The sequence below is a fragment of the Drosophila kikkawai genome, chromosome 2R (genome assembly GCF_030179895.1).
Source record: "Drosophila kikkawai strain 14028-0561.14 chromosome 2R, DkikHiC1v2, whole genome shotgun sequence".
Lineage (NCBI taxonomy): Eukaryota > Metazoa > Arthropoda > Insecta > Diptera > Drosophilidae > Drosophila > Drosophila kikkawai.
The window spans coordinates 23,914,548-23,941,111 of NC_091729.1; the positions used below are offsets into that span (position 1 = coordinate 23,914,548).

Sequence of the window (26,564 nt, forward strand, 5' to 3'; positions counted from 1 at the left end):
CCAAAACTTTCGATTGGAAAAGTTTGGCATGTGGATGAATATGATGCGGGAGAAGGCGAAAAACTTAACCAAAGGCAACTCAGAGCCACTCACCTGGTCAGCATATTGGCGCGATTGACGGCCACCTCGGCCTCCACCCGAAACCGGTCTTGGGCATATCTGTCCACCACGCCCTCGCCCAGATTCAGGGAGGTTCCAGCCACACAATTGGAGCCCATCAAATGCTGCTGTTCGATGTACTGCAAAAACTTGGACACCAGATCAATCTTGCTATCCCTAGCATTGATCACATCGGCTGTGATCTGGCTGGATTCCATGTTGTCCCCATCTGAATCGCCGCCCTCCACATCGCCTATGACCAGCTGCTTGGTCTTGTCATCGATCTGGGCATCTGGAGGATAGCCATCGTCCATTGTCACCTCAGAGGTATCCAGCCCGGCATCGGAATCGATGTCTGAGTCGGAATCCGAGTCGCTATCGAAGCTTATCTGCTTGATCTCCATGCTGGCTGCCTGGGATCTGGCCTCCGCCTCAGGCTCATTGCGGGTTTCCTTCGGGACAGTGGCCTCCTCCGGCCACTCGGTGTCGTTGAGCAGCTGCAGGCGGTTGAGACTCAGCTGGCTTTGGTCCTCCTCCAAGTCCAGGTCATGGTTTTCATAGTCGGAGGAGGAATCACGGGAGGTCTTGCCTGTTCTCTCCCAGGTGCCATTCACGGGCAGCAGGCGGGTTCTGGGCCTGGCTGTGGTGGACAACTGCTCTTCCGCCTGCTCTTCATCCTCCTCCTCCTCATCGTCATCGTCGTCCTCTTCCTCTTGAATCACCTGCCTTTCATGGGTGTTTTCCTCTTGGTCCTGGTAATTGGTTTCATCAGCACTGGCACGCACAAATTGGCGAGCCTGCTGGACACCGATACTGGGATCAGGGGGCGTGGTTAGGGAGCTCTCCAGCTCCAGTTCGTCCGCCAGCTGCATGACCTCACTGAGGGCCCGGTCCTCGCCGGTATCCTCGCTGGCCGGACGCCCCTGCAGGTGTTCGGCCTCGGCCAGGCTGCGATGGTTCTTCGACGGATGCAGCAGGCCCAGGCTCTTGTCCACGCTTTTGCGTATGCTCTCGTTAATTTTCTTTTTGTGCAATTTGCGAATTTTATGCGTAACAGGTGCGGGGGAGGTAACGCTCGGGAGCTGGGTGGGCGGTACCAGAAGGAGGCGGGTACTGATGGCACTGCCAGTGCCAGTACCTGTGCCATTACCGTGAAGGAAATGCGAGCGAGAGCGCCCGTGGCGTATGTTGAAGCTGTCGCCCGTCATCAGGGTTTCCGTTTCCGCCTTGATGCGACTCCGTGGGGAGCCCGCTGTTCCGCCGGCAGTAGCCGTTAGCTCCTCCAGCTCCTCTGCTTGCGCCAGAACACCGCACAAGCCCATCCACAGCAGCAGCCACACTCCCCAGCCCAGCCAAGTCCACAGTCGCATCCGCATCTGCATCCGCATCCGCATCCTCGGGCTGAGGGTTTCTGTGGCCCCCTTTGAGTTCACCCCTATATCGCTTAGTTGCTCGCCTTGATTGGCTGATCAGCACTTTGTGCTGCCGCCGCGTGTGCTGTGGTTATCGATTTAGTTCTCCGGCTCCCTTCCTGGTGCTACCTTTTGGCATTTTCAGTTGTCAAAGGCCGCGGCGAGAACATCACGCATCCGCACCGTGGCCGGCCGCCAGTTTGAGGGGAGAAGGGACTGTGGCTCACCGTTTTCCATTTTCCCCCGGTGCCACTAACTGGCCTGACGAAAGTCGTCTTCTGAAAAAGAGGAAACAAAAATCCAATGATTAGTCTTTGAATCACAGTGAAGGCTGCATGACGACGAGCTCGGTTGATAGACACAGAGCGAGATGGGTTTTTTGGGAAAAATATACATCTTTGGGCTTTAATTTCAAGCTGGATAATCAAGGCAACAAAATGGTGAATATATACAGACGGGGAAATGATTATAACTTCTTTATATATTTTATTTAAGTTTTGTTATTGGAATGAAAAGGGTTTAGGCATTATTTTTTATTTCTTGGATCATCCTTAAGTCCATAATTTAACATTTAAAATGAAAATTAACCAAATTTATAGACTTTTTCTTATTGTGCATAAATCAAAAAACAAAAAAATACCTAATTTAGAATCTCAGCTATCAATACTCCTCCTCTTTTCCCCGCCGAGAACCTACAGCTTTTCATCCAATTTTCCTCACTATTTTTTGAAGCTTCTTTCATTACTTTCCTCTCGCCGCTCGCTTGAAACCATTTTCCTTTCTGCCCTTTGCTGTGCGCTTGCTTTTCCGGAATGTAAGCAAAATGTTTTCTTTGAATTATGAGATTTTTGTGTTATGGCGACTGAAGGTCGCTTGGCTTTAGAATAATAATTCAGTATTCGCTTCGGCGACGCCGAGTTAGTGTAATCAGAGAGGGCTCTCTGGACCAAGACTTTCTGGACTTTATCCTACTCACAGCCAGCACTCACACAAATTCGCGTTGAGGCGGCAATTAAAAATTTCCGCATCTACGCAGCGGAAAAAACAACACAAATAAATAATTGTTTCCCCAAGAGCCAGCGGAAAGCGGCAGTGAAAAATTGCGCATACGCCGCGTGGCACGGCTGCATTGTGGCGAAGCGAGACGCAAATTAAACGCAATTCCTTAGAAGTGCGCTTTGATTGTCAGCTGGGGGATCGCCCCTCGGTAAGCACCACCCTCCTTGGGCAGCCAAGTGAACATAAATAAAAGTGTACGGCCACAAGTCGCATAAATATTATGGCGCTAACAAATTATATGCCATTTAAATGTAATACTAATTCTGAAAAGAAAATCCACTTGGCAGCGCCACCACCAGATTTCCAAATGCTCAGCGGCATAAACATTTTATACTCAAAGGCACATACATATATATCCTGTGTATATTGTGTATATCTGAGGCACAGGCAGCACCAGTTCTAATTTCGAGTTTTATGAGCCATAAAAATTGCTCCAAGGCGAGACCAAACATCAGCACAGACAAACAACAACAAGGAGAGCACAATGGAAGTTTGTTGGTAGTAGGACATTCACGCAAGGATACTTCACAGAGGGGCGGGGCAGCACGATGGCACAATGGCCCTGGCGCAGCAAGAGTAATTGACACTCCAGCCGCACTCGTAGAAGGTGCGAGGTGAGACTCACTTTTGAGCCCGGGATCATGCGGCACTATATGCGATTAGCCCAGATTCACTTGCAGTTTATGGCGCGACTTTTGAGCTTAGCCTGCGATTTATTTATGCCCCTTTTCTTAGACAAACTCAGGTTTAAGTTGTAGCACTTACAACTCTTTATGGGGGTATTAATTTTAATCAGACACGATTGTTAGGTAAATAAGTGTGGGAAGAGACTTTTTTGTAGTTGGTTTATATTTTATTTGGTAATTTCCAAGCATTACTAATCATTCCATCAGAATTTAACAAAAGAATTACATTGTTTCTTTGTTATTTTCTGGTAGTTTTTAAATGTTAAAGTTTAAAGTAAGTAGTTTTTCTTTCTCCCTTAACTAGCTCCCAGAATTTCCCGAGATTTAATTCAGTTCTGTTCCCCCACTTCTCTCACGCATAAACCTCACTGGAAACTGTTATTTTTACTGCTCACAAAACGCAGTGCAAACGCCGATGAATTCTTTATGTGCAAGTGTCGCGGCCTCGGCGGTTTGGACGATCCAATCAGACAATAAATAAACAATTGACATCCGAGGGTGCATCTATTATTCATAAATGCCACGGCAAGTCAAAAGGGGGGAAAGACCCCAACCAGAAAAGAAAGGACAACTAAATCCAGAGGGGTCCTTTGGGGCTCTCGGACAATTGGAAATGGAGTCGTCGTGTGGAGAGAGCAGCGGGAGAGGGCCACAGTTTTGATTCCGGTTCCGGGTCTCCTGTGACACAGCTAATGCATTACGACAAACGAGCCCGGTCGGCAGCGGGGGGGTTAAAGCAAGGATAGTGACATTCCCGTGCACTTAACCCCGTGACACCCAATCCAACTCCAACCCAGCCCAGCATGCGGGCAGTTTTGTGAACCCTTGTGACAGCTCAACTTTCGCCTTTTTCCAGGTGTCCTGTCGTCACAGGTGAGTGGCTGCTGATGCAGGTAACCCGACCTAGGACCTGTGACCTGCCACCCTTTATTCCACACACGTGTCCAGGATGTTTGAAAACTAACAATCCAATTTGAAGCTAAGAGCAATTGCATCTGCGACTGTGGAACAGGCAAAGTGTGCTTAGCCTGATTAATGGCAGCTTACTTTAAGCAATAACTTAAAGGTAAAGGGTAAAACTCAGTTATAAAGGAAAGGGAAAAGATAGAATACATTTCTTTAACAAATGTATAATGTATATTTATTTTAAAAATTTGTTTTATTCATTTATACTTTTGTATAATTATTTTAAATAGTTTTTTGTATATTTATTTTAACTCCTAAGAGACTTTTCTTTGATTGTTTTCCCTATTATCCGCCGAGTGTTAACCCAAACTAAAACCAAAAAAATGTCTCTGTTTTTCCTTTTTTCCATAACCATATCCTATGCTCAGTTCTCAGTTCCTTCTCCTGTTTTTTCTTCCTTGAAATTTATGCAAATACATTAACAAACTCAGCGCATTTACTTTACATGTACCAGACACACACACACTGGGTGTGCCTGGGTGTGTGTTTGTTGTGTCCTTGCTGCTGCCAGTGACAAAGTTGGAGCGTTAAATGAAATTCGGGTAATTTTTCTGTCGTTGCCGGTGAAAAGAATGAAATGTCTTTTGACAAAATAGCAAAAAAAAAAAAAAAACGAAGGAAACGGAAGCGGAAACGGAAAGCCGTGAAACAGGGGAGACAGCAGGTAGCAAGGATTTGGGTTTCACAAAGTTAGAATTTTTGTTACTCTATCAAATAGTATTTATGTTAAAGAAAATATATTAAAATAGACAAAGCCTTTTTAATAATTATTTTATTTTCTAATATTTTTAATGTATTTTATACTTAAATTTTAGTTGTTAGATTTTTGTTTAATACTTTAAAACTAGCGAAGAAAAACTAATTTTAATTTTGTAACAAGTTTTCTGGGTTTCACCCCTAATGAATATTAATAATGTTATTCAACCAACAGAACCTTCTAAACTTATTTACCAAATTTTCTAAGAAACTAAAAAGTTTTATTTTAAAACCCATGAAAAACACATTCCATGAATTTTAAATGATTCTTGATTCTGCAATTTTTTGTAAATTCTTTTTCCCCTCCATGTGAGTAGAATATTTTACATTTGAACAAGAAAACTACCAGATATTTTTCTTCCATGAATGAAACATTTCCCTAGCAGATATATATTTTTCTTCCCAGAAGGGAAAACCAGCATAGTTTCCACACCTTTTGGCAAGGGCATCCCAAGAGGCTGGAATGGAAATGGCAGCGCGACACCTTCTGCTCCTTTTTTTTTCTTCCTGGAAGCTGAGTCCTTCGTCTTCGTCGTCGTCAACTCATCAGCAGCGGCACCTTTGTTAGGTAATTCACATTATGTGTTGGCTGGCAATGGCGTCAGGAAAAAAAAACACACACACAGCAGCAGCAGCAACAAACAAAAAAGGCATGTCTTAAAAAAAACGGAAAAGGAAATACGAAAGAATGACATTTGACTTTTAAATTGGATAATTTTTTGTGACTCCCCCCTGGCTGGTTGCCAATCAACGGGGGCAACTAGGAGGGACTTCTCTCTTAGTCTTCGAAATAATTTAATTTAATTGATTTTGGGTCAAATGTTGACAAACATTAGACGCGCGAAGATTGATTAAAATTTCAATTTCAAGAGTTGCAGCGCCCTGGAAAGTATGCTACGAACAAGACGCTTTCAATTTGCATACAAATGATGCAGAAAGTAAACACACACTCCACACACACACACTCAGTGTCACTTGTACTGTCTCATCTGGGGTGTGCGCTTTACAGCCACTAATACTAGCTACAAAAATCACATAAAACGCTAGCAAATTGCTCAGATTATGAGCCACTTGGTCTTGGCTTTCTCGGCTTTTCCGAGGAAGCCGAAAATCTAGGGAAAAGCAGGCGGCGGTATGTGTGCGCTGCGTTTTTATGAGCTGGCAAACATGCTTTTGAGAATTTATGAAAAATAAAAATTGCAAAAGGCAGTCAACGGAAGCTCTGTTTTCTAGTTGTTTTTCCCTTAGGTTTTTTTTTTTTGTGGGTCGCAAATGTTTCCTTCATTAGCTTCTATTTGTGGACTGAACCCGTAGGTCCTGGCCCTGCCAAGTTTGGATGTATTTATTTATTTATTTGTTTGTTTGTCTGTCTGTCTGCTATTTTGTCGAGGCTCGTGTATTATTTAAGCTTTGGATATTTAATGAGGCGCCGCCTACACATGTTTTTTTTTTGGGTAACTAGGATTAGGACAGGTAACTGTGGGCTTGCATCTTTAATATTTTGAGTTATTTCTTGGCTAAAAAATCGGGTATTTTATGGCTAAGTAGTTACAGTTCATTTATTAATTATAGAAACTCCTGAATTTTCCAGATTTCCCTGCTTTCTTGTTGAACTTTTGCCAAGCTGCTTTTATAAATATTTTTGCAATTTCCAAAAAAAATTGAAATACGGATTTTCACAACTTTTTTGTGGCTTTCTACTTGGAAAATGTATAAATTTTTAAAAATATTTAAGGCAACTTTCGGAAACTAAAACTTTTACCGGTTCCTCAAATTTCCCACTAAGTACATTCGGCTTTATAACTTTTACTTTAGCTTGAACCTGTTAGTAGGAAAAACTATAAAGAAGCTTAAACATTCATGGCAAAAATTTTACTATTCAATGGAAAAAATCAGATTATTGTTTAACCAACTTGCATCGAGGGCATAAAGCAACAGCCTGTATATATCCTGGGGCTTAATTTCGCCCTTTTAATCAGATTGGAGTATGAAAACGAAGATAAAACTAAAAATAACAACAGGAAACCGCTGTACAGCACAAATATATTTCAACGTGTTATTCCAACATAATTGTTTTTTGTTTTTCTGTCGTTTTTGTATCTTTTTTTTCGCAGGATTTAAGTACTTGCTGGATATTGCTTATATCCCTGTTGTGTGTGTGTGTTTGTACTTCCCTTTGTTTACCCAAGCTTCCTCTCGCATAATGAAATCCCCATGAAAATGGATTCGGATTTGCACGCAGCTTAAAGACACGGCTATAAGGATATGTGAGCCAAAGGATCTCGGGGAAGAGAGAAGGATCTGGGGGAACCTCGCGTACGTGATGGCAGGGAAGCGAGTGCCAAATGGCAGATTATGTCGCCAGACATTAAATCACCGGCAGCAGGTAAAATATATATGCGATGCTTAAGCAAAATCAATTCTATTTATACGTGAGCGCATAAATTGCACAGTAACAGACTCTCCAAAACTCTGACGTGTGCCAGATGCCGGGGGCTATATATGAGAGTGATGCGAAAGTGTCCTTTTTTTTTGATGGAAAATTTTTTCTATATTTAATGGAGAATATTTTTTTAATTTAATTTAATTTTTGAAATTTCTATAATTCTTTTAAATAATTTATTTGTATTTATTTCATATTTAAAAGCCCAAAAAGAAAATTTTTTTAACACTTTTAGGTGTTAAACAACGATTTCGAAGCTTAGAATAACTTTTAAAAATATTTTTTGTTCTTGTTTACATTAAATAAAATATATTTATAAATAAAATATATTTAAAAATATATAGTAAATTTTCTTTTGTTCTTAAACAAAATAATTAAAAATCTAAACTATTTCTAACAAGAAAGAAAGCTAACTTTGGCCAGCCAAAGTTTGTATACCCTTGCAGGTAACAATTAAAATATATCATAACTAAGCCAAAAATGCATTAATTTCGATTCGGAAAGCAGTTTTGTGTTAGTTTTTATTAATTTAAAAAAACTGCATACCAAATTTAAAATTTTAAGAAATCAAAATTTTTAGCCATTTTTGCTAATTTTAATGATGTAACCCCTTATCAAATTTCGCAAAAATGGCCAAAAAATCGATTTCTTCCGGACATGTCTAAAAAGATTCGCCTGTTGATGCTGATCAAGAATATATATGGTTTATGGGGTCGGAAATGATTCCTTGACTTAGAAATATATTATTTTGTATTATAAAATCGGATTTTTTATATTAAAAAACTTCTTGATTTTTTTTTAAATTAAAAATATCATAACTTGGCCAAAAGAGCATTAATTTTAAATCGGAAAACTGTTCTGTGCAAGATTTTCTACAGTTAATAAATCTGCATACTTCATTTAAAAATTTTGAAAATTCAATTTTTTATCAAAATCCAAAATTTTAGTGATGTAACCCCTTATAAAATTTTGCAAAAATGGCCAAAAAATCGATTTCTTCCGGACATGTCTAGAAAGATTCCCCTGTTGATGCTGATCAAGAATATATATACTTTATAGGGTCGGAAAGGTCTCCTTCACTGCGTTGCAAACTTCTGACTGAAATTATAATACCCTGCAAGGATATAAAAATATATTTAGATTTTAGATTGCCTCCAAAAATATTTATATTTCGTTAAAAAATCAACTTTTGTAAATGTTTTTATTTTTTTAATATTTTAAAATATATTTTCCTTCCATTTTTAGTACATACCCAACTTATTGCCATCACTTATAGCCATGGCATTCAGCAATCGGGCAGACAAACGCTGCCATAATAAAATGAAGCTGTAGTCCTAATCCTGGCTTACAGGAGAAAAGAATACACCTTGGGAACGGGACTCACACCGAGACCCACAGCGCAACTGTTTATTTCGAGGAGAATTTATAACCGGAATTATGTGCTCAGCAGAGGCGAATGCAAACAAAACTTTACACACAAACACAACACACACTCCAAATGGTAAATAAATGTGGAAAATGGGAAATTGCCAACATATTAGCTTGGCTATGGCTATATATACACACGTGTATTAGTGCCTGGCACGACATTTATAAATTTAATACGCCCGCAAGCCTTTCCGGGAACGACTTATCCCGTGATTATGCTAATTATGAGTTTCGATTTCTTTGAAATGCATATTTAATGTGTGGAAACACAGCCTTGGGGACCACAAAAAATAAAGCTAAATTAATTGAGTTTTGGAAAATTTTAATGCGGTTCGAAATTAATTTGATAAAAGTAAACTTTAATGTGTGAATTGAGGGTGAAATATTAAGAGGACTTAAAAGTATAAGGCCTAGTTTTTGAATCCCAACTTTTTTCAGTTTCAACTTTTCCATTTTATGATTAATGCCCAAAGTTAAACCACTAATTCCTTGGCTTAATATTCCAAACAATCGAAATTGACCTTGGCTCTGTATGGTCAATAAATTCAAAAGCCAGACTATGTCTAGCCAAAGGGAAAATGCTATATAACTCATACGCCCTGTGGAACGCGGCTTTAACTTTTGCTCATTGTTAATGGACTGCCTTGAAAGTTTGGCCTTTAAACCGCCTCCTAATGGACAAAGTGTGTAGCCATAAATTGGCCAAAAAAGAACTTTTGTGCCGAATAAAAATAAAGAGCGCATAAAATATAAATATAAAATAAATACAACAAAAAAAAGAAGAGAATAAGAATATACAAAATAAACGAAGACAGGCAAATGGCAGCCCAAAAAGTGAAAGCCAAAGCTCAGTCAAATGGAATTTGCCCTAATTTATGGGCCTCGAAAAACATGAGAGCCAATATAAAACATGACGTTGCCCTTTTATTGACCAAACAGACGGGCAGTTTGGGAAAGGCAAATCGTCAGCAGGCCTGAAGAGGAGATTTCCTCAAATCCCATTTCCGTCAAATCGCTGGCGTTGCCAAAATGAAAGAGCGGAATCGTACTAAAACTATTAACTAAATTATCGACGAGCAAAAGGGGGAGGACCGAGTCAAGCATCGTAAAGATACCAAGGATGACGCCATCTTGGCCAAAAAGTTTAAAGCCAACGTTCTGAGCGGAAATAACAAATGTTAAATGCTCATCAATAACACTTCCTCTCTGGCGGAGATTTCCCTCTTTTTGTATAGCCACCAAATTCTTTGGTATTTGTTCTCTGCTCGTTGTGTGTAATGTGATTTATGACATCGTTCTTTTTTTTCTTCTTTCTTTTTTGTGGCCGATCACGCTGCTTTCTCATGTATAAATAATCAAATCCAATTTTGTTAATGGCCCCCGGATTGCCGGCTATCTGTTTAACCAAAAGAAATTCACTTGATTTGGTCGCCAAACTTAAAGCTTTATAGGTTCCCCCGTAGCGCACCTATTTTAATTTCCTGCCCATGTCAATCAATTTGCGCCAGGACCTTGAACATGAAATGTCTCTCTCTGTGCGCCTGTCTCCTGTCTGGGGTGGAAAGGAGTGAAGTGATGGCACACGTGCTGGTTTCAGAGAGAGAGAGTGGAGCAAGTGACAAAAGGCAGGTGAATGGCAGCATATATGTATAGGGGACCTGCCTCCTTGCGTATTTTCATCACCATCTGTTACATAACTTTCGGTTCTTTCTAGATCAAGCGCCCTCCAGGCCTTTTCCAAGGGTCATTTTCATTTGGTTTCGCTTTTATCGCAGCTCGTAAATTAATAAAAGCGGCGAACAAGTGAAGCAGCAATCAACGCATCAGGATATGAGCAGGACAGGAGCAGAAAATAACAGGACGAGCTGTAGCAACTGAGGACCAAACTGACGACAATGGCCACATTAAATAATACAGGCAGTACACGGCGAAAGGATACGAGTGTCCTTAAGCAGATGTGTCTGTGTGTGAGTAGGTGAGTACTTAAACAGAAATAAACACAGACAGCAGGAGGTAAGATAGCAGGGAATGTAAGGAGGTTATTCTTCGAAGACCAAAGAAAAAAACCTTCCAAAACTTAGACTGTTTTTTATATCGAAAACAAGTATATAATTATTTACCACAAAAATATATAAAACATATATTCCAAGCCTATCCCCTTCTTTACCTCTTCAACTAAAATTTTTCTTCCATAAATATTTTTTTTCTTCAACTCTTCTTGATTGTCTTTTCCAGGAATAAAATTCCATCATACCCCCGCACACACCCACAATGTGTGTCCTGAAATAAACGTTGCAAAGGTGGCAAAGGGGGAGGGGGCTGAGCCGGGACCACGCCCACACGCACGACTTGTCAGTCAAGTGACGGTGAAATGCTTGTCTTTGCTTGCCGCCTCCATGGCATTGTCCTTTGTGCCAGGACAATACGGCACTGTGACTGTGGGTGACTCTGTGGGTCACACACAAATGACAATTTAAGAGCACAATTTTCGCGCTCTCGCGCGTGTCCTTGGCGGCGGGGAAAGTCTGCATTCAGCCATCAACCTTGACACTTGACTGTTGCTGAGCTGAGCTTCAATTGGAGCCGAAGTTTCGCAACGAGGAAGTTGCCAGTTGGTGGGGTTTTTAAAACCTGACAAATGATACGCCTGGCAGTGAAAGTTTTGCACTTTACCAGTTTTCCACTTTCCCAGTCTGCCGTTTTCCTCTCTCCTGTCCTGGCTAAGTGCAGCCTTGCCTTTGTCTTTGTCTTGGCCGCTTCATAGGCAGCTTAAAAGTTGCCGCTGACAACTGTCGCCATAATTCACTTTTACAGGACAACCGGAGCAACCCTTTTTCAGGCAACCAGGACGATCAGGACCAGTGGGAAAAACTAGTGATTGTGAACTGAGATAAGTCTATAAATTTAAAGGGTTTTGTGTTAAAGAAAGTTTTCAAATTTTTGAAATTTTGATACTTAAAATCTTTTAAAAAATTTTTTTGTCTAGATAAAAAATATTTCCAAGCCCGGTTTTTGGGAAATAAACATTTTACAATTTCTAGAAGCTAAATTCTGTCAGAGAGATTTTCTAGATTTTTCTAGAGTTTTTCTTTGTGAAGGAAATTAACTATTATAGATTTTTTGAAACTTAAAATCTCTAAAAAGAGTCTAAATCTATCCACTAAAATATATATCACACAGGAAATCATAGATTTCTGCACACTTTCAGGACTTTCCTTACATGAACTCGCAAATCTCCAGAGATTTTCCTTGTCAAGATACAAAATATTCGTAAGCCCGTTTCCGTTTTGGAATATTTGTTCTTAACTTTTCCTTCTCCCGTGTAAGGCAGAAGAAAGTTGGTAACGACACTTGGCCAAACAAGTTCCTGGGAAAACGTCTGGGGAGGCGAGCAATAAAACTTGACCCCCTCACCGCATGCATCTGCTTCTTGGGCCATTTGTTATTTAGAGAGAAACGCAGCAATTGTTGCCATTTGCAAGCGCTTCAATCACGGCCAGGCAAAAGGGAAACCTTGGCTCAAAGCACCTGCTGCCTATGGCAAAAAAAAAACCATGAAAAAGTAGAAAAAATATAGCAGAGAAAGGCGCTGAAAGAAAGGCACAAATCATCTGCAGGGACAGCAGGAAAAACGGGCTGGAACTCGACTCTAGCTCAACTTTGGCATTCGATGGCAATTAATCTGCCATTCGTATGCTGTTTTTTTTTCTTTCTGCCTCTTTGTTGTTAACTTGCCCCAAAGGAATGGCATTTCTGTGGTGGAGATATCTATTGACCAATACTGGCAGTGGGTCAAAGGATACTCAATCAAAGCCGTAGCTAAATAACCTTTTACCTGCCCCTAATTGGTGCTCAAAGCAAAGGCAAATCGTAAAAGCTATAGCGTTTGCCATTAATGAGGCTGACCTGTGTCTCTGTGTGGAGCAAAGAGGCGTGATTTTCAGGCATTTAAAATCGCTTAAATAATTGATTTGTAACGGCCACACCGCAATCAGGGCCATTTAATTAATGCTTAACACGCCACAATCATAACTAATTTAATGAGAGTCAACAACAATAACAACAGAGACAGCAACAGCAACAGCAACTAAATTGTTTAACCATTGGGCGTGTGCTGGTGTCAACGCCTAGTTTACCAGGCCTAAAAGATCAACATTTTGCGGGCCTTTTTAATTGGTTCTCTGTCTGGTCAATTAGATTGATTGCCCCTGGGTTGGCTGTGAGCCCAGGCTGTCCTTAATTAATTGGTTGCATGTTGAAAACTTGATGGAGCAAAAACTACTTTTTCTACAAGAGTAGTTCCCCCGAAAAGTATGCGACCAAGTTGCCTTCTTGTTTTAGTTTAACCTTCGAAGGGAATTAGTGCAAATACTGTCGCATTGCATAATTAATAATTTCTAATCAGTTTAGCCAAAAAGCCCCTAACGACAGCAGCAGCCGTTGACTGACGTTTAAGCCGATTTGATGAGACTTAGGAAAACACACAAGTTTTACCCCGAAATCTGTATGCTCTAGGCTTAAATGGGAGTTTAGTCCCTGAAATGAAAGCTTAAAGGGAGACAGCTTAGGGGATTTTTTCCCCCTTTTTGCTTATTTGATTTAATTTTTAATTACATTCTCGCTGGTCAAATGCATCATCATCGGTGTGGGGGAGGCAGAGCTTAGTTGAAATCATAATTAAATAATATATACACAGCCCCGCGAGCAGGCATAATGCGGTGACGCACAACGCATTTATAATTATAATGCCGAAAGGGGGGATTACGTTGGCGAATCATGGAAATTATGCAAACTCACTCACTCGCCGATTGACCAATGTGGAAAGCCACAAGCCACGCCGCCCAGAGGGACTTTGTTTAAACAAATTTCCATGTAACTTGAGCCACGACACGTGTTTGCCTTTTTGCTTCAAGTTTTTCTTTTTTTTTTTGTTTGGCAGCAGGCCATATTTTTATATCCAGCGCAGCTTCCTTATTTACATTAAATCCGACGTTGTCCGCGTCTGGAATATCTGTTAACTCCTAGAAGGGACTTGAAAATGCAAAAGAAAAAATAAGGGAAGAAGCTAAAAGCAGAGGCGAAAAATAAAAGCCGAATAAGTGGAGGCCAAAACAGCTGCCAACGGCCAACGGCCAACGGCCAACGGAGGGTGTAACTATTTGCCTGATGCTTCTGTTTTTGTTTGTCTCTAGTGACAACGATTCACTTGAAAAAAAAATACTGGATAAGGATACTGAAATATTTAAGTTAATTATCAAAAATAAATTAAATATTTTTTTGAAATTATAAAATCATTAAATATTTGTAGACAGGAATCAAAAAAGTCTAGTTACCTTAGAAAGTCAAAATATACAAATCATTCCATACTGTTTGGCTGTCGAATTTTGCTTAGGTTTACTTAAAACTTTCTTAAGCTTTAGCAAGTTGAGATAATAGTAAAATCATTGCATATTTTTAGAGTGCCTTTAAAATTTCAAAAACCTTCTCAAAGAAATAAAAAGAGCTCTTTAAAAGCACTAGACACCAAAGTATGCTTCCTTAAGCAAAAATATACAAATCATTGGCTTCTTTTAGACTCTCTTTAAAGTGCATTAAAATCTCCTATTTCCTACCGATATTAAACTTTTCTAAAACTTGAAAACTCTGCAAAGTTATCTGTCAAAATGCACAAAGCCAGAAAGAAAGAAAATATTTCCAGCCACACGCCTGGGGGACAATACCAACCCAAGCCAAAGCCCTCTTGTTACCCATAGTTTGCCACCAGAAGCTGGGATACATTTCTCCAACTGTATGCAAATAGGTTGGAGTAACTGAAACTGGCAGTGACACCCCTGGCAGGAGCAGCAGCAGCAGCCACCACAGTATCCAGATCCGCATCCACATCCCTCGCAGCATGGGTCAATGGCAAACTGCAGGCATCAGCAGGAGGCTGGGCAAATTTGCATTCATAAAGCAGAAGCGCCCAGTTAGCCCATTTGTATGCAAAGTTAAGTATAAACGGATGAACTGAGCAGGGCAAGTAAACAGTAAGTGAAACCCAGCCAGACTCGGAGAGAGAGTGTGCAGGTAAATGCCACAAATTAAAACAATGTCCTCGGAACAGAAGCTCGGGATTTGCGGCGGTGGCAATTAACTCAAGCGAAGAAGCGTTTAATCTGGATGTGAATTCGGTAGGAATGTGCTGACACCAGCAAAGGAAGCATAATTTCTTCATTTGCCGCAGAAAAAGGGGAACCGAAATTAACAGGAAAATAACTTTTGTGGGAATTTGGCAAAGCCCTTGGCCTTGGTCAGGGGGGCCGTTCTGTGGAAATACAATTTCACACTTGGCCTGGCAGCGAGCACACGGCGTATGAGTGATATAAAAGGGCGCCTAATTAATTGACTTGGCCTCCTCTCTGTGCGTGTGTGGTTATGAACTCCCAGTGCCAGTGCCCAGTAGGATGTGCATTGGCAAATAATGGAATTCAGTATTTACTTTCACTCTCACAGCAGCACCCGTCGAGTCCTTTGTTATTGGTCCTTTTTTGCAGCATTTTCAAGCTGTGCAGGCAGATGATAATTTTATTTTATTTTATTTTTGTCTTTGTAAGCCTCTTTTTTTTGGCATTGTCCTTCCAACACATGTCCTGCCATTTAAGCCCTTAACGGCAGGCGCACAATTGAACTGAAAAGGGGATTGCCATAAGCTGTTGTCTGGACAATGGCATTACGTATACGCCCCGCCGGCATGCAATCGCTTAAGCAAATAGCCATGCATTTAAAGTCAAAGTTTGGAAGTGCAAATTGCATTTAAAATTTGAATTTTATTTGATAATTAAAAATTGTTGGCACAGCTGCTCTCCACTTTTGCGTATTTTTCCTTCAAAGCATTTGATAACACCTGAGAATCTACTGAAATTTTACCTGAAAGAGCTTATATTTAATGGTTTTTCCACTTACCCTAGGATTGTAGTCCAAATATTTTTGTTAACAAAGAAGAAACTGGGTTCTGAGTATTATTTTTCAGGGTTTTTATTTAGCTTTCACAATTTTATTTATTTTTATTAAATTGTCACTGCCATTTTTGACTGATTTTAGGCTTCAAAAACTTGCACTTCACTCGCGATCTCTGGTTCGAGGATGGCTTCAATCGGAATGTAGTCCTCAAGAGTAGTTTTTGGGTTTATTTCGGTAGGGCACACACCACCACAACCACGCCGCGACGCGATTCAGAACGAACTGCGGCTACGAAGCAAAGATTCTGAGTCGGATTCGTCAGTTCGGAAATTCACCACTGAACAACAACACGAAGTCCGAATCCGAGGCGTGGCGAAGCTCGGCTGTGCCTCTTTGTGGGTCTGTGGAGCAGCAGGGAAAAGTGAAAGCTGTTGAGGCAGGTTAGTATTGTGCTCTTTCTGGCGAAACACAGAGAGCGCACTCTGCCGCCTTCCAGCGATGTTTTTGATTAGACTGGAAGCAGCGGTTGATAAGCCTGAAAGCCAAAGGATAACTGTTGCATGTAACTTGTTAGGCAGGGAGTTTTGAGTTTGAATTATTATTCTTATTCAACAGTGAACTTTTCTATTGTTCCTGATCAAGAATATATATGACTTATAGGGTCCGATAATAAATACATTTTTGAATATGTTTTTTATTTCTTAATTTTTTCAAAATTTTTTAATTATAAATGAGTAATTTTTTTTTTTTATTTATTTCACATCAAAGTTAATACACTGAATATTGAATTTACTTGGATATAATTGCTTTAATTTAATACTAATTTAATTAAGCCCTCAATATAAACCTCAAAAATCTTTAAAAAAATATTCAAACTTGAATTTGAAGTTTTTTAAAATTTCTTGAATTCAATTTTTTTTTTCAAAATTTCGATGTTTTTTCCTCTCGCACCTAGGACCTGCGCCTTCGCCGAAAAAAGTCTCCTTGTGTCACAGCTGTTTGACAGTGTCCGGCATTCCGGTGAAATCGTGGTGAGTTCGGCAACTGGAAATCCCGCTGATAAGAATCGCTGATAAGAATGCATTACGACGAAAGAAGCCGCAACAAAAGCAACACGTATCTTTTGCCATTGCATAAGAGTTTCATCATCATCATCATCATCAACATCATCATCATCATCGCCGTCCAGTTTGTGGTCTCTGCGGATGGAGGATGCTGGAGGAAGCAGGGAAAACTATTAAACCCGATGGAGACTACGTTGTGAAACCGCAAAATGCGCAACGCTGCAGACGCAATTAATGCTCACCGTTTTACAATTAGCGAACTGGCCCAATTATGCAGCAGTCTCTGTGCCCCCCTTAACCTCCTCCACAGTAACAACCTGCACAGCCTCCGCCGTGAATCTTTGCTTGATGCTTTTTCGCACGGGGGAACATGAACGGGCTTTTAATAGGAAATTCATGGCCGCCGTGACCGGTCGGGATGCTGGGGGTGCCTTTTAATTATGATAATTACATTGTTGTCGTTCTCATTTGGCTGACAGCAGCTGGGCCTTTGCCGCAGCGCCACAATCTCAGTCGTTAGACAAGAACGGTCCCCCGAAAATATGTACTTTCCCCGTTGTTCATGCCGGAAAAAGCGACCATGTTTAATGCAAACTGCACATGCTGGTGGCCGCCTGGTCAAAACATAAATTATTTAGTGATTTTTAGAGGAGAGAAGATCCAAAAGTGTTCATATTGGGGCACATTTTGGGTAACTGGTTAGTAACTAGTTAAAGATGTTTTGTGGGGCAATTAAACCTTTAAGAAACACTTTTACGATCATTTCTGTTTAACACTTCAAAGTTTTTGTATTTCATTGAATAACTAACTTAAATTAATTAGAAAAACTTATTGGTACTTTTAATTATCTCTTTATATTTAATGCTTAATGATATAATGCTAGTTATTTCTTATAATTCTTTTCAAAAAATAAGAAAAACCTTTCTTTTTGTTCTCTGCACTTGTTGAAATAAACAAAAGCTAGTCCCCTTCCCCTACTGCTCTGACATTATTCCCACTAAATTAACTTTGTCGCGTTGAGTGGTAATTATGTTTCCGCTGCATTTCGGAAACGGATGAATCTTTCAGCCCAAATTGGGTTATGGCGGCCAAAATGCAAATACATTCCAGAGGGAATCGTAGAATTCCGCCAGAAATAAAAGCGAGACAATTTGGGAATGCAACAATTAAGACTTTAGCGAGCTGTGCGATGCGTTTAGATGCATGTTGCGCATGTATGCAAATATTTGCAATGCCTGCACTAGTTGAGTTTGTTTTTGCCCCATTTTAGCCTCGGATTTTTCCGGAATTTCCCTGCCATTTGAATGTCGACGACATCGTAGCATGCAACAATTTATGGGGCTGTCAGCAATATGGCAACATGGTTTTTTGCCCTTCGCCTGGACATGCTAATTGCATGCACCATGTGGAAATAGCAAGTGAGTCGCGTTGAAATTTTTACGAAGCGAATAATTTAATGCGCCATAAATTCGCTGGAGTGTGTAGTATGTAGTGTGTGAGTGTGTGTAGGCTTGTAAAATTGACAGCGAGTGCGCCATAAATTCTGTAGCATACTTTTTAGCACAAAATTTTGACAGAAAAACCGCTGACAAAAGCAGACACACAAATGCAAAATGAGCCAAGAAACGAGGACCATACAGATTTTTGTGTCAGTTTTATTAATTATAAAAGCGGCGGGAGTGTTACATGAGAGCTTGGCCAAGGGGTCAGCCCGAAAGTATAGAATGACATCTGCATTATTTCGCTATTTTGCTATTCATTTGCACATTTTGGCTGGAAATTGTTTAGCAACAAAAGTATGCGAATCTGAGCTGGAATATTGCATTAACTTTTGCAGAACTATTTGCTTTTGGTAACTTTACCCTATCTAAAACGAATTTAATAAATGAATTAAAGTTACAGAGGCATAATATTTACCTTAAGAGTGTATAAAATATAAACCATTTACCTTTGCCAATTAATTTGTGATTAAACAGTACAGTGTAGTAGCCAAGAGGCAGGTGCCCACTAGATACTGTGGGTTTTCCAGTGTACAATCGGATCGGTATGTGTGCACTTCTTGCTATGCTCGGTTCAAAACTCGTCGGATATGGCGTGGGCCTTCCTCACCGATTATAAGTCACACCCTTTCACTACTGTAATAAAAGTTTAAGTGCACATTCTGTAAACTAAATGATTGGTCAACGGTTGAATTAATCGGACGTACGGACGGACCCTAAAGAGTAGGTATAAGAGAGGGTGGCTCGCGTTGAGGGTGGCTGAGGTGTCATCCGCCCCCACGTCTTTACCCTCCCTGCCGTGGTAAACTCTGATAAATTAAGTGTTACCCCTTAACTAAGCTCGCCTTTCGATCTTAGCTCATTCTAAAGACATTCGACATCCACTTGCTGTATTAACATAGACCAAAAATATACGTTTTTACTCCATTATTATTTCGTTAAACTTCAGGATAATTCATAATTTTGTCTCTGGGCGAGCGTCACAAAATTTCTCTACGCGCAGCGTGCCTTGCATAGCAAACGAGCCAAAAGCTACGGGACTTTTCCCAAATCCTCTCTCGCGTTCTCGATGCTCGCGAGCGAAGGACTGGAGGAAGGAAAAATATGCAAAAATCGTACGATTTCGCTGGCGCTGCGAATGCAGGTAGAAGAAAAACGGCATGTTCTGGAAGGCGCTACCCTACACTCTAGTCGCGGCATATGCGTTTCGATGGGTCGGTTCTATCATTTAAACTTACGATTTGCTTATTTATATTTTCCTATTTGTTTTCTCTGCTGCTACCCTCTGACCCCTACAACAGTGTTTGATTTATTTACATTTTCCTAAGAATTTTTCGACTAAGCATAGCCCTCCTTTGACTGCCCAATTGAAAGTGTTTCCTGGCCCCACTTTGAGTTCTCTTTTAATTGAAATTTCACGAGGCTTGAACTGGGAAGCCTTAACAGATGGCTGCCATAATTCCTAATTGTTGTGACCACGCAAGCCTAATTATATAATTAAGCAATCACGCGCAATTAAGGTAACACCAAGAAGGACTATTTAAGTGGCTACACCCGAAATTTTAAAGGTAACAAGTCAAGGAGACATGGCCGAGGTCACAGTCAACAGTCTGGAGTTCTTTGGCAGCCACTGGACTGCCTGGCGTGTGCTGGGTGTGGCCCATCAACGCGTCAAGTCCTGGAGGAACCTCTACCTGGGCTATGGTATCCTGCTGAACCTGCTGGTTACCCTGTGCTATCCATTTCACTTAGGAATGTCGCTCTTTCAAAACCGTACCCTCACTGAAGACATCCTCAACCTGACCACCTTTGTGACCTGCACTGCCTGCTCCTTGAAGTGCTTGATCTATGCCTATAATATCAAGGATGTAATGGAGATGGAGCGACTGTTAAATCTCCTGGACAAAAGGGTTAAGGGTCCTGGACAGAGAGCCATCTATGGCAAGGTGAAAGTGCAACTCCGCAATGTCCTGTACATTTTTATAGGCATCTACCTGCCCATCGCTTTTTTCGCCGAGCTTTCTTTTCTGCGCAAGGAGGAGCGGGGATTGATGTATCCCGCCTGGTTTCCCTTTGATTGGATGAACTCCACCAGGAACTTTTGCATAGCAAATGTCTATCAAATAGTGGGCATATCCTATCAGCTTTTGCAGAACTATGTTAGCGATTGCTTTCCAGCTGTGGTTTTTTGCCTGATTTCCTCGCACATCAGGATGTTGTATAAGAGACTCGAAGACGTGGGAACGGATCCTGAGGAAGACTCGGAGAAGGAGCTGGAAGCGTGCATCACAGATCACAAGAGATTGATTAAGTGAGTGATAATTTACAGGAGATTTCAAGATTTAAGAGAATACTTGTATTTATTTTTATTTTCCAGACTTTTTCGTTGCCTTGAGGCCTTCATATCCTTGCCCATGTTCATCCAGTTCACGGTGACAGCTTTAAATGTCTGCATAGGCATAGCAGCTTTGGTTTTCTTCGTCTCCGAGCCCATGGCCAGGATTTATCTTATATTCTACTCGATGGCCATGCCTCTACAGATATTCCCCTCGTGTTACTTTGGCACTGACAACGAATATTGGTTTGGAAGACTCCATTATGCGGCCTTTAGTTGCAATTGGCACAATCAAAACAAGAGTTTCAAAAGGAAGATGATGCTGTTTGTGGAGCAATCTCTGAGGAAGATCACAGCCTTGGCTGGGGGAATGCTACGCGTCCATTTGGACACCTTTTTCTCTACCCTAAAAGGCGCCTACTCGCTTTTTACTCTCATAATTCGTTTGAGGAAGTAGTGTTAAAATTCGTAACTTAAAAAGGAGTTAAAGCTTTATTAAATCCTTTCATTTTTTACTAAAATTCCACCTTTTAAAGTCTCCTCAATTTTTGATTGATTGTCACTATCTGGGCCATTCTGGGAAGTAGCAGCTGGTGCTAATTGCAACGTAGGACATTAGTAAGGGCCATTACTTAAACCGTCACAAGTTCTTATATAAGTTGGGGTACAAACTTGCTAAAAGGCATTGCAAATTCGACATGTCAGGAAGTAACATCAACAGTTTAAGCCATTTCCAGAGCCATAGGTACGCCCTAATGATGCTTTTCTTTGATCCCAAGAAACTGGAGGCTGGTGAAGGAGTCTACATTTGTGGCACCATCATTGTGAGTCTGCTCTTCTCGCTGGGATTTCCTCTTCACCTCGGCATGAAGCTGTTTCGCAATGAAACTAGGAATCAGAATATGTTAAACTTAGGCACTTTTCTGCCCTGCCTGGGAGCCTCCTCGAAGTTCATCATTTATGCCTTAAACTTTGGAAAAGTGCGTCGCATGGAGGAGTTGCTGCGATTGCTGGATCAGCGGGTTTCTGGACACAAACAGAGGAGTATCTACGCCCAGGTCAGGACTCGTTTGCGAGTAATGGTGGGCCTGTTCATTGGCATCTATGCTCCGTGTGGAATAACTGCAGTGATGATGTTTCTCTTTGCTGAAGAGCGGTCACTGATGTACTACGCTTGGTTTCCCTTTGATTGGAAAAGTTCCTTTGTGAGCTACTGCCTCGCGAATGGCTATCAGAGTGCTGGAATCTCTTACCAATTGGTGCAGAATTATGTCAACGATTGCTTTCCGGCTTTGGTCTTGTGTTTGGTCGCCGCTCATGCCAAGATCCTGTACTGTAGGTTAGAGGAAATCGGGGAAAATCCTCTACAGAATGCAGAAAGGGAGCTGGAGAAGTGCATAACCGATCACAAGAATCTGTTAGAGTGAGTATTGCTTAAGAATATCATTTCTGTGTTATTCTTTAAAATATATTTAATGTATTTAATACAGACTCTTCAGGATTACCGAGGCCTTCATGTCCTTTCCCATGGCCATTCAATTTTTATGCAGCGCCGTGAACAGCTGCCTTGGCATTGCTTCGTTTTTATTTTCCACCGATGAGCCCATGGTGCGGGCCTATAGCCTCTGCTATACCCTGGCCATGATCCTACAGATTTTTCCCTGCTGTTATTTTGGCACGGAATCGGAGTTCTGGTTTGGACGTCTTCATTATGCGGCCTTCAGTTGCAATTGGTTGATACAGGAAAGATCCTTCAAGCGGAAGTTAATGCTATTTGTGGAGAGGTCCTTAAAGAGCAGCACGGCCATGGCATGCGGAATGGTCTCCGTTTCGCTGATGACCTTTTTTGCTACTCTTAAATTTGCCTACTCGCTGTTTACGATTATTTTAAGAATTGATTAAACAGGATTGGAATATAAATTTAAAATTTATTTATTTTTGGCAATTTCAAATAAATTGTATTATATATCTTTTAGATATACATTTATATATATGTATTACAATACTTTTAACTCAGTTAAAAGATAAATAACTCCAATAAAATCTCATAAAAAGGTCTTTGCAACCGGCAACCATTTTTCACATTGGCCTGCAAAATGGCGGCCTTGCTACTTCCGTCTCAGCAGCAGCCAAAACGGAAGTCACAGAGATGACCGTAATGGGATGTAATAGGACGTTTATTGATAATTGATTTGGGACACCAATGCTCTCTATTTCTTTACACGAATTCGAGTTCCTTCCTCCTCGTTAAGTATACGCCACGTGTGCCAGATGGACTGCCCCACTGACTGGTCTCCTTTGCTAATTGAATCACTCTGTGCAAAATTTGCATAAGACAGTCGTCAGTCGACAAGTAAATCAATTGCTCAACCAGGATAACAAGACTTGAGCCGAACGCCATTGCCCGCTTATTTATTTGCACAAGCGATAAGACATTAAAAGACTTTGCCTTTGCCTTTTCCGTTCGAATCGCAGCCGGAGTTCGCTGTCGGAGTCGGTAATGCGCTTAAGTCCGTACAAAGTCCGTCTTGGATCTGCGTACTGAACGCTGTAAAATGGACCCAGGAAAAGTCCCAGGCAAAGACCAAAAAGGGACCCTACAGACCAGAATTTATAGCTGACAAAAAGGGAAACTAAAGAGCAGGACTACGCCTGGGTGTGACTTTGTATTCCAATCGATTTGATGACCATGTAGCCGGGGCGGCATCCACAGTTGATTTGAATTTATTACGAAACGCATTTACTTCTGTTTGCCGCCTAATTCCCCAAGCCGAGCACGTACTGAATTCCCAGGATTCGGGATACAGGACCCAAACCAAAAGACTCATGCTTAATTTTTAATCAAAACAAGCAACAACTCAAACTGCCAAAGCCGTTTTTGTGTTTCCACGTTTGAGGCGAGTACATCTCCAGCATTTAGCAGACTCAGCTGTTCGCCGACAGCCGGAAATTGTATTTGGTCACTTGGCTCATTTCGTGAGGACCTCGTCACCGCCATCATCATTATCATCATCATTTCCTGTGCTTATCATTTCCCTCTGGCCAAGGAGGGGACCTGTGAGTGTGCCAGTTGAAAAGTCCATTGCACTTCAGGGAGAAGGATGACTTAAGTTAGTTGGAAAGCAGACCTGTGCACTTGGAAAAATTAGAAAAGGAGTGTCTTCTGGTATATAAAATCCAAGAAATTTGATTAGAAAGGTATAGAATATTTAAATATATTATTTTTAAATACAAATAATTAATAAGCTCTGTGAAAAGTCTTAATATTATACATTCTAGATATTATTCTTTATCAATTTATTATAATTCCTAACAATACATAAATGCATCTATTAAATTCAAAAGAATCTTCATGGTTTCCCAGTACCCAAAACCAACTCAAATATATTCATATCTTCCATAAAACCCACTGTTTTTCCCGCCGTGCAGAGCACTCAGCTGGAGTGGCTCATTGGCCACTTTCCCGGCAGCCGAATGTAATTTGTTGTTAAGCAGAATGTTAATACGGTTGCAACAGCAAGTGGCTTTCAGTTCCTGCTTCTCTGTCTACGTTACCCTGACATCCACAAGTAGCCAAAGACTGAGCCTGGGCATGGCCATGTCTTCGTCCTTGAGCGCCAAGTGGTTTCCGTACGTGAACCACTCGTGCTGAAGAACCACAGAACCCAACAGGTGCGGGCAAATCGTATTTCCTTCGCTCACAACTCAAGCTAAACCTACTGGTTGGCCCAACTTTTCATTTAATTAGCAACAATCTGAGAACGAAAGGAGGGACTAAATCCCAACCGCCAGTGGCTTTGACTCGAAATTAATAGTTTGCACACTCGAAAGTCTGTCTGGGGCTCCTCCAAGTTTCAAATACTGCAAAGTAAATCAAAAGAAAAATTGCCCAAAACTTTTGTCAATGGCTTAACTTGGCCAACAGCCACATGCGACCATAAGGAGGAGAAAGAGGCAGGAGGGGGAACACAGGCCAACAGGACATCTGCAGCGCGGTGTGCTTAAGTAAATTACAAGCTTTCATAGTCCTGGCATATTTAACCGCAGCTATGTCGCTAGTGTTGGCCCAAGTGTTATCTTACACATGGGTATGCACTGGGGGAAAAATTAGGGGGAATATTTAAGTTGATTTTTATTTAGGGTTGAGGATATTTTTAATATTTTTTCAAGCAATAATGTTTAATATTTCAAGAATAAAAGGAAACTATTCAAATTATTCCGGAATTTTCTGAAGGAATGAAATAAATTCTAATTTTCTCAGTACACCCAAAAACCAGAATAATAGTGGCAAAATCAGTATCCATATGGTCCCATATAAAGAGTGGAATTTTACAACCGGCATAAGAAAGTCACTTAACGTGGGCAATGGCACATTAAGTGAGCGATGTGGGGGTGATGTGGCTACCGAGTGAAAGTTAATTTTGGGCCCCTCCGGAAAATGTGAAAATGTGTGAGGGAGGTCCAAAAGAAAATATGTATGTATGTATGCAATGCACCCACACAAAATTTAAGGATGTCAAAGACACTCTGGATACTGTGTGGAGTGGGCAAAAGGAGGCGTCAGTGAAAACATTTTGCCTAAACTATGCCATTAACATACAAAAACTTTCCCAGCAGCCGGCCTGTTCCAGTGACTCCCTCCCAGCTATGTTTCTCCATGTCTCTCCAACCAAACAACTCTTTGGAGCACGTAAATACTTGCCAGAAACTTGCACGAATTAACAACAAAAAGTTTGTCCTTCTTGTGTGACGGAAAACTTGGCTAGAATAACACAGGACTGCCGCTGGCAAGTGACAATAACGCACAGCAACTTGAGGGGGGATAGAGAGAGAGGGTGGACCGATGCTTCGTCAGCGTCAAGAGTTATAGAACATTACTCGGTTTCAGGAAAGGATTTTTCGGAGGGGAGAGAGGCCAGTGCCAAATGTCAAACAATTTGCGGTTTTCTAAGCCACACAGCAAGAAAAAGGGGAGGGTTTGTAAGGATTCTAGATGATTTTTATAGTATTTTTGAAGTGGAAGATAAAGATTTTTAAGATTTATTATAAGATCTATAAATTTTATAGATTTTCAAAGATTTAAGTCCCAAATATATTCTAAATATTTTTTCTAAGCCTTAATTCCTCATTTCCAATATAGTTTTTCTTTCCAAAAACCTCCAAATATTTTTTTCTCTGCTCCAAAATTTTCTCCATCCATCTTTATCCTTTAACTCCCTCCAACTCTTTTGCCAAAACCCCTCCTCCCTCTGTCTCCATTTACAGGCCCAGCCTAAAGGCCTTTTTGCCAAAGTATTTATAGCTCAAAACTTTACGACTACCAGGCTCATAAAAAGAATTAGAAAGGTATAGAATACTTAAATATATTATTTTTAAATACAAATAATTGATAAGCTCTATGAAAACTCTTAATATAATACATTCTATTATTCTTTATCACTTTATTATAATTCCTAACAATACATAAATGCATCTATTAACTTCAAAAGAATCTTCATGGTTTCCCAGTACCCAAAACCAACTCAAATATATTCATATCTTCCATAAAACCCACTGTTTTTCCCGCCGTGCAGAGCACTCAGCTGGAGTGGCTCATTGGCCACTTTCCCGGCAGCCGAATGTAATTTGTTGTTAAGCAGAATGTTAATACGGTTGCAACAGCAAGTGGCTTTCAGTTCCTGCTTCTCTGTCTACGTTACCCTGACATCCACAAGTAGCCAAAGACTGAGCCTGGGCATGGCCATGTCTTCGTCCTTGAGCGCCAAGTGGTTTCCGTACGTGAACCACTCGTGCTGAAGAACCACAGAACCCAACAGGTGCGGGCAAATCGTATTTCCTTCGCTCACAACTCAAGCTAAACCTATTGGTTGGCCCAACT

At 40.8% G+C, this 26,564-nt stretch overlaps 3 protein-coding genes across 3 annotated transcripts in view; 2 read left to right on the plus strand and 1 right to left on the minus strand.

Annotated features, from left to right (window-relative positions):
* LOC108076160 (uncharacterized) overlaps positions 1–16,044 on the minus strand; it is a 54,004-nt gene extending 37,960 nt beyond the window's left edge. The window contains exons 1-2 of the mRNA XM_017168886.3: positions 15,792–16,044; positions 94–1,789 (exon numbers count right to left, since the gene is read on the minus strand). Of these exons, the coding sequence (XP_017024375.2) occupies positions 94–1,493 (1,400 nt within the window). The 5' untranslated portion in view covers positions 1,494–1,789; positions 15,792–16,044. The remainder of the gene's footprint in view (positions 1–93; positions 1,790–15,791) is intronic.
* A 3,893-nt stretch (positions 16,045–19,937) lies between these two features.
* Or59a (Odorant receptor 59a) lies at positions 19,938–21,143 on the plus strand. Its single transcript, XM_017168990.1, has 2 exons — positions 19,938–20,662; positions 20,729–21,143. The coding sequence occupies exons 1-2, from the start codon at positions 19,938–19,940 to the stop codon at positions 21,141–21,143; spliced, it is 1,140 nt and encodes a 379-aa protein (XP_017024479.1).
* A 241-nt stretch (positions 21,144–21,384) lies between these two features.
* Positions 21,385–22,588, plus strand: LOC108076161 (odorant receptor 59a-like). The gene is made up of 2 exons (XM_017168887.3): positions 21,385–22,109; positions 22,177–22,588. Exons 1-2 carry the CDS (start codon positions 21,385–21,387, stop codon positions 22,586–22,588), a joined length of 1,137 nt encoding a protein of 378 aa, XP_017024376.3.
* The last annotated feature ends 3,976 nt before the right edge of the window (positions 22,589–26,564 follow it).

Excerpts from the sequence above, each read along its gene's own strand:
- Or59a (XM_017168990.1), top strand. The coding sequence starts at position 19,938 with ATGGCCGAGGTCACAGTCAACAGTCTGGAGTTCTTTGGCAGCCACTGG. Across the intron at positions 20,663-20,728 it reads GATCACAAGAGATTGATTAA|ACTTTTTCGTTGCCTTGAGG; the intron begins GTGAGTGATAAT and ends TTTATTTTCCAG.
- LOC108076161 (XM_017168887.3), top strand. The coding sequence starts at position 21,385 with ATGTCAGGAAGTAACATCAACAGTTTAAGCCATTTCCAGAGCCATAGG. Across the intron at positions 22,110-22,176 it reads GATCACAAGAATCTGTTAGA|ACTCTTCAGGATTACCGAGG; the intron begins GTGAGTATTGCT and ends TATTTAATACAG.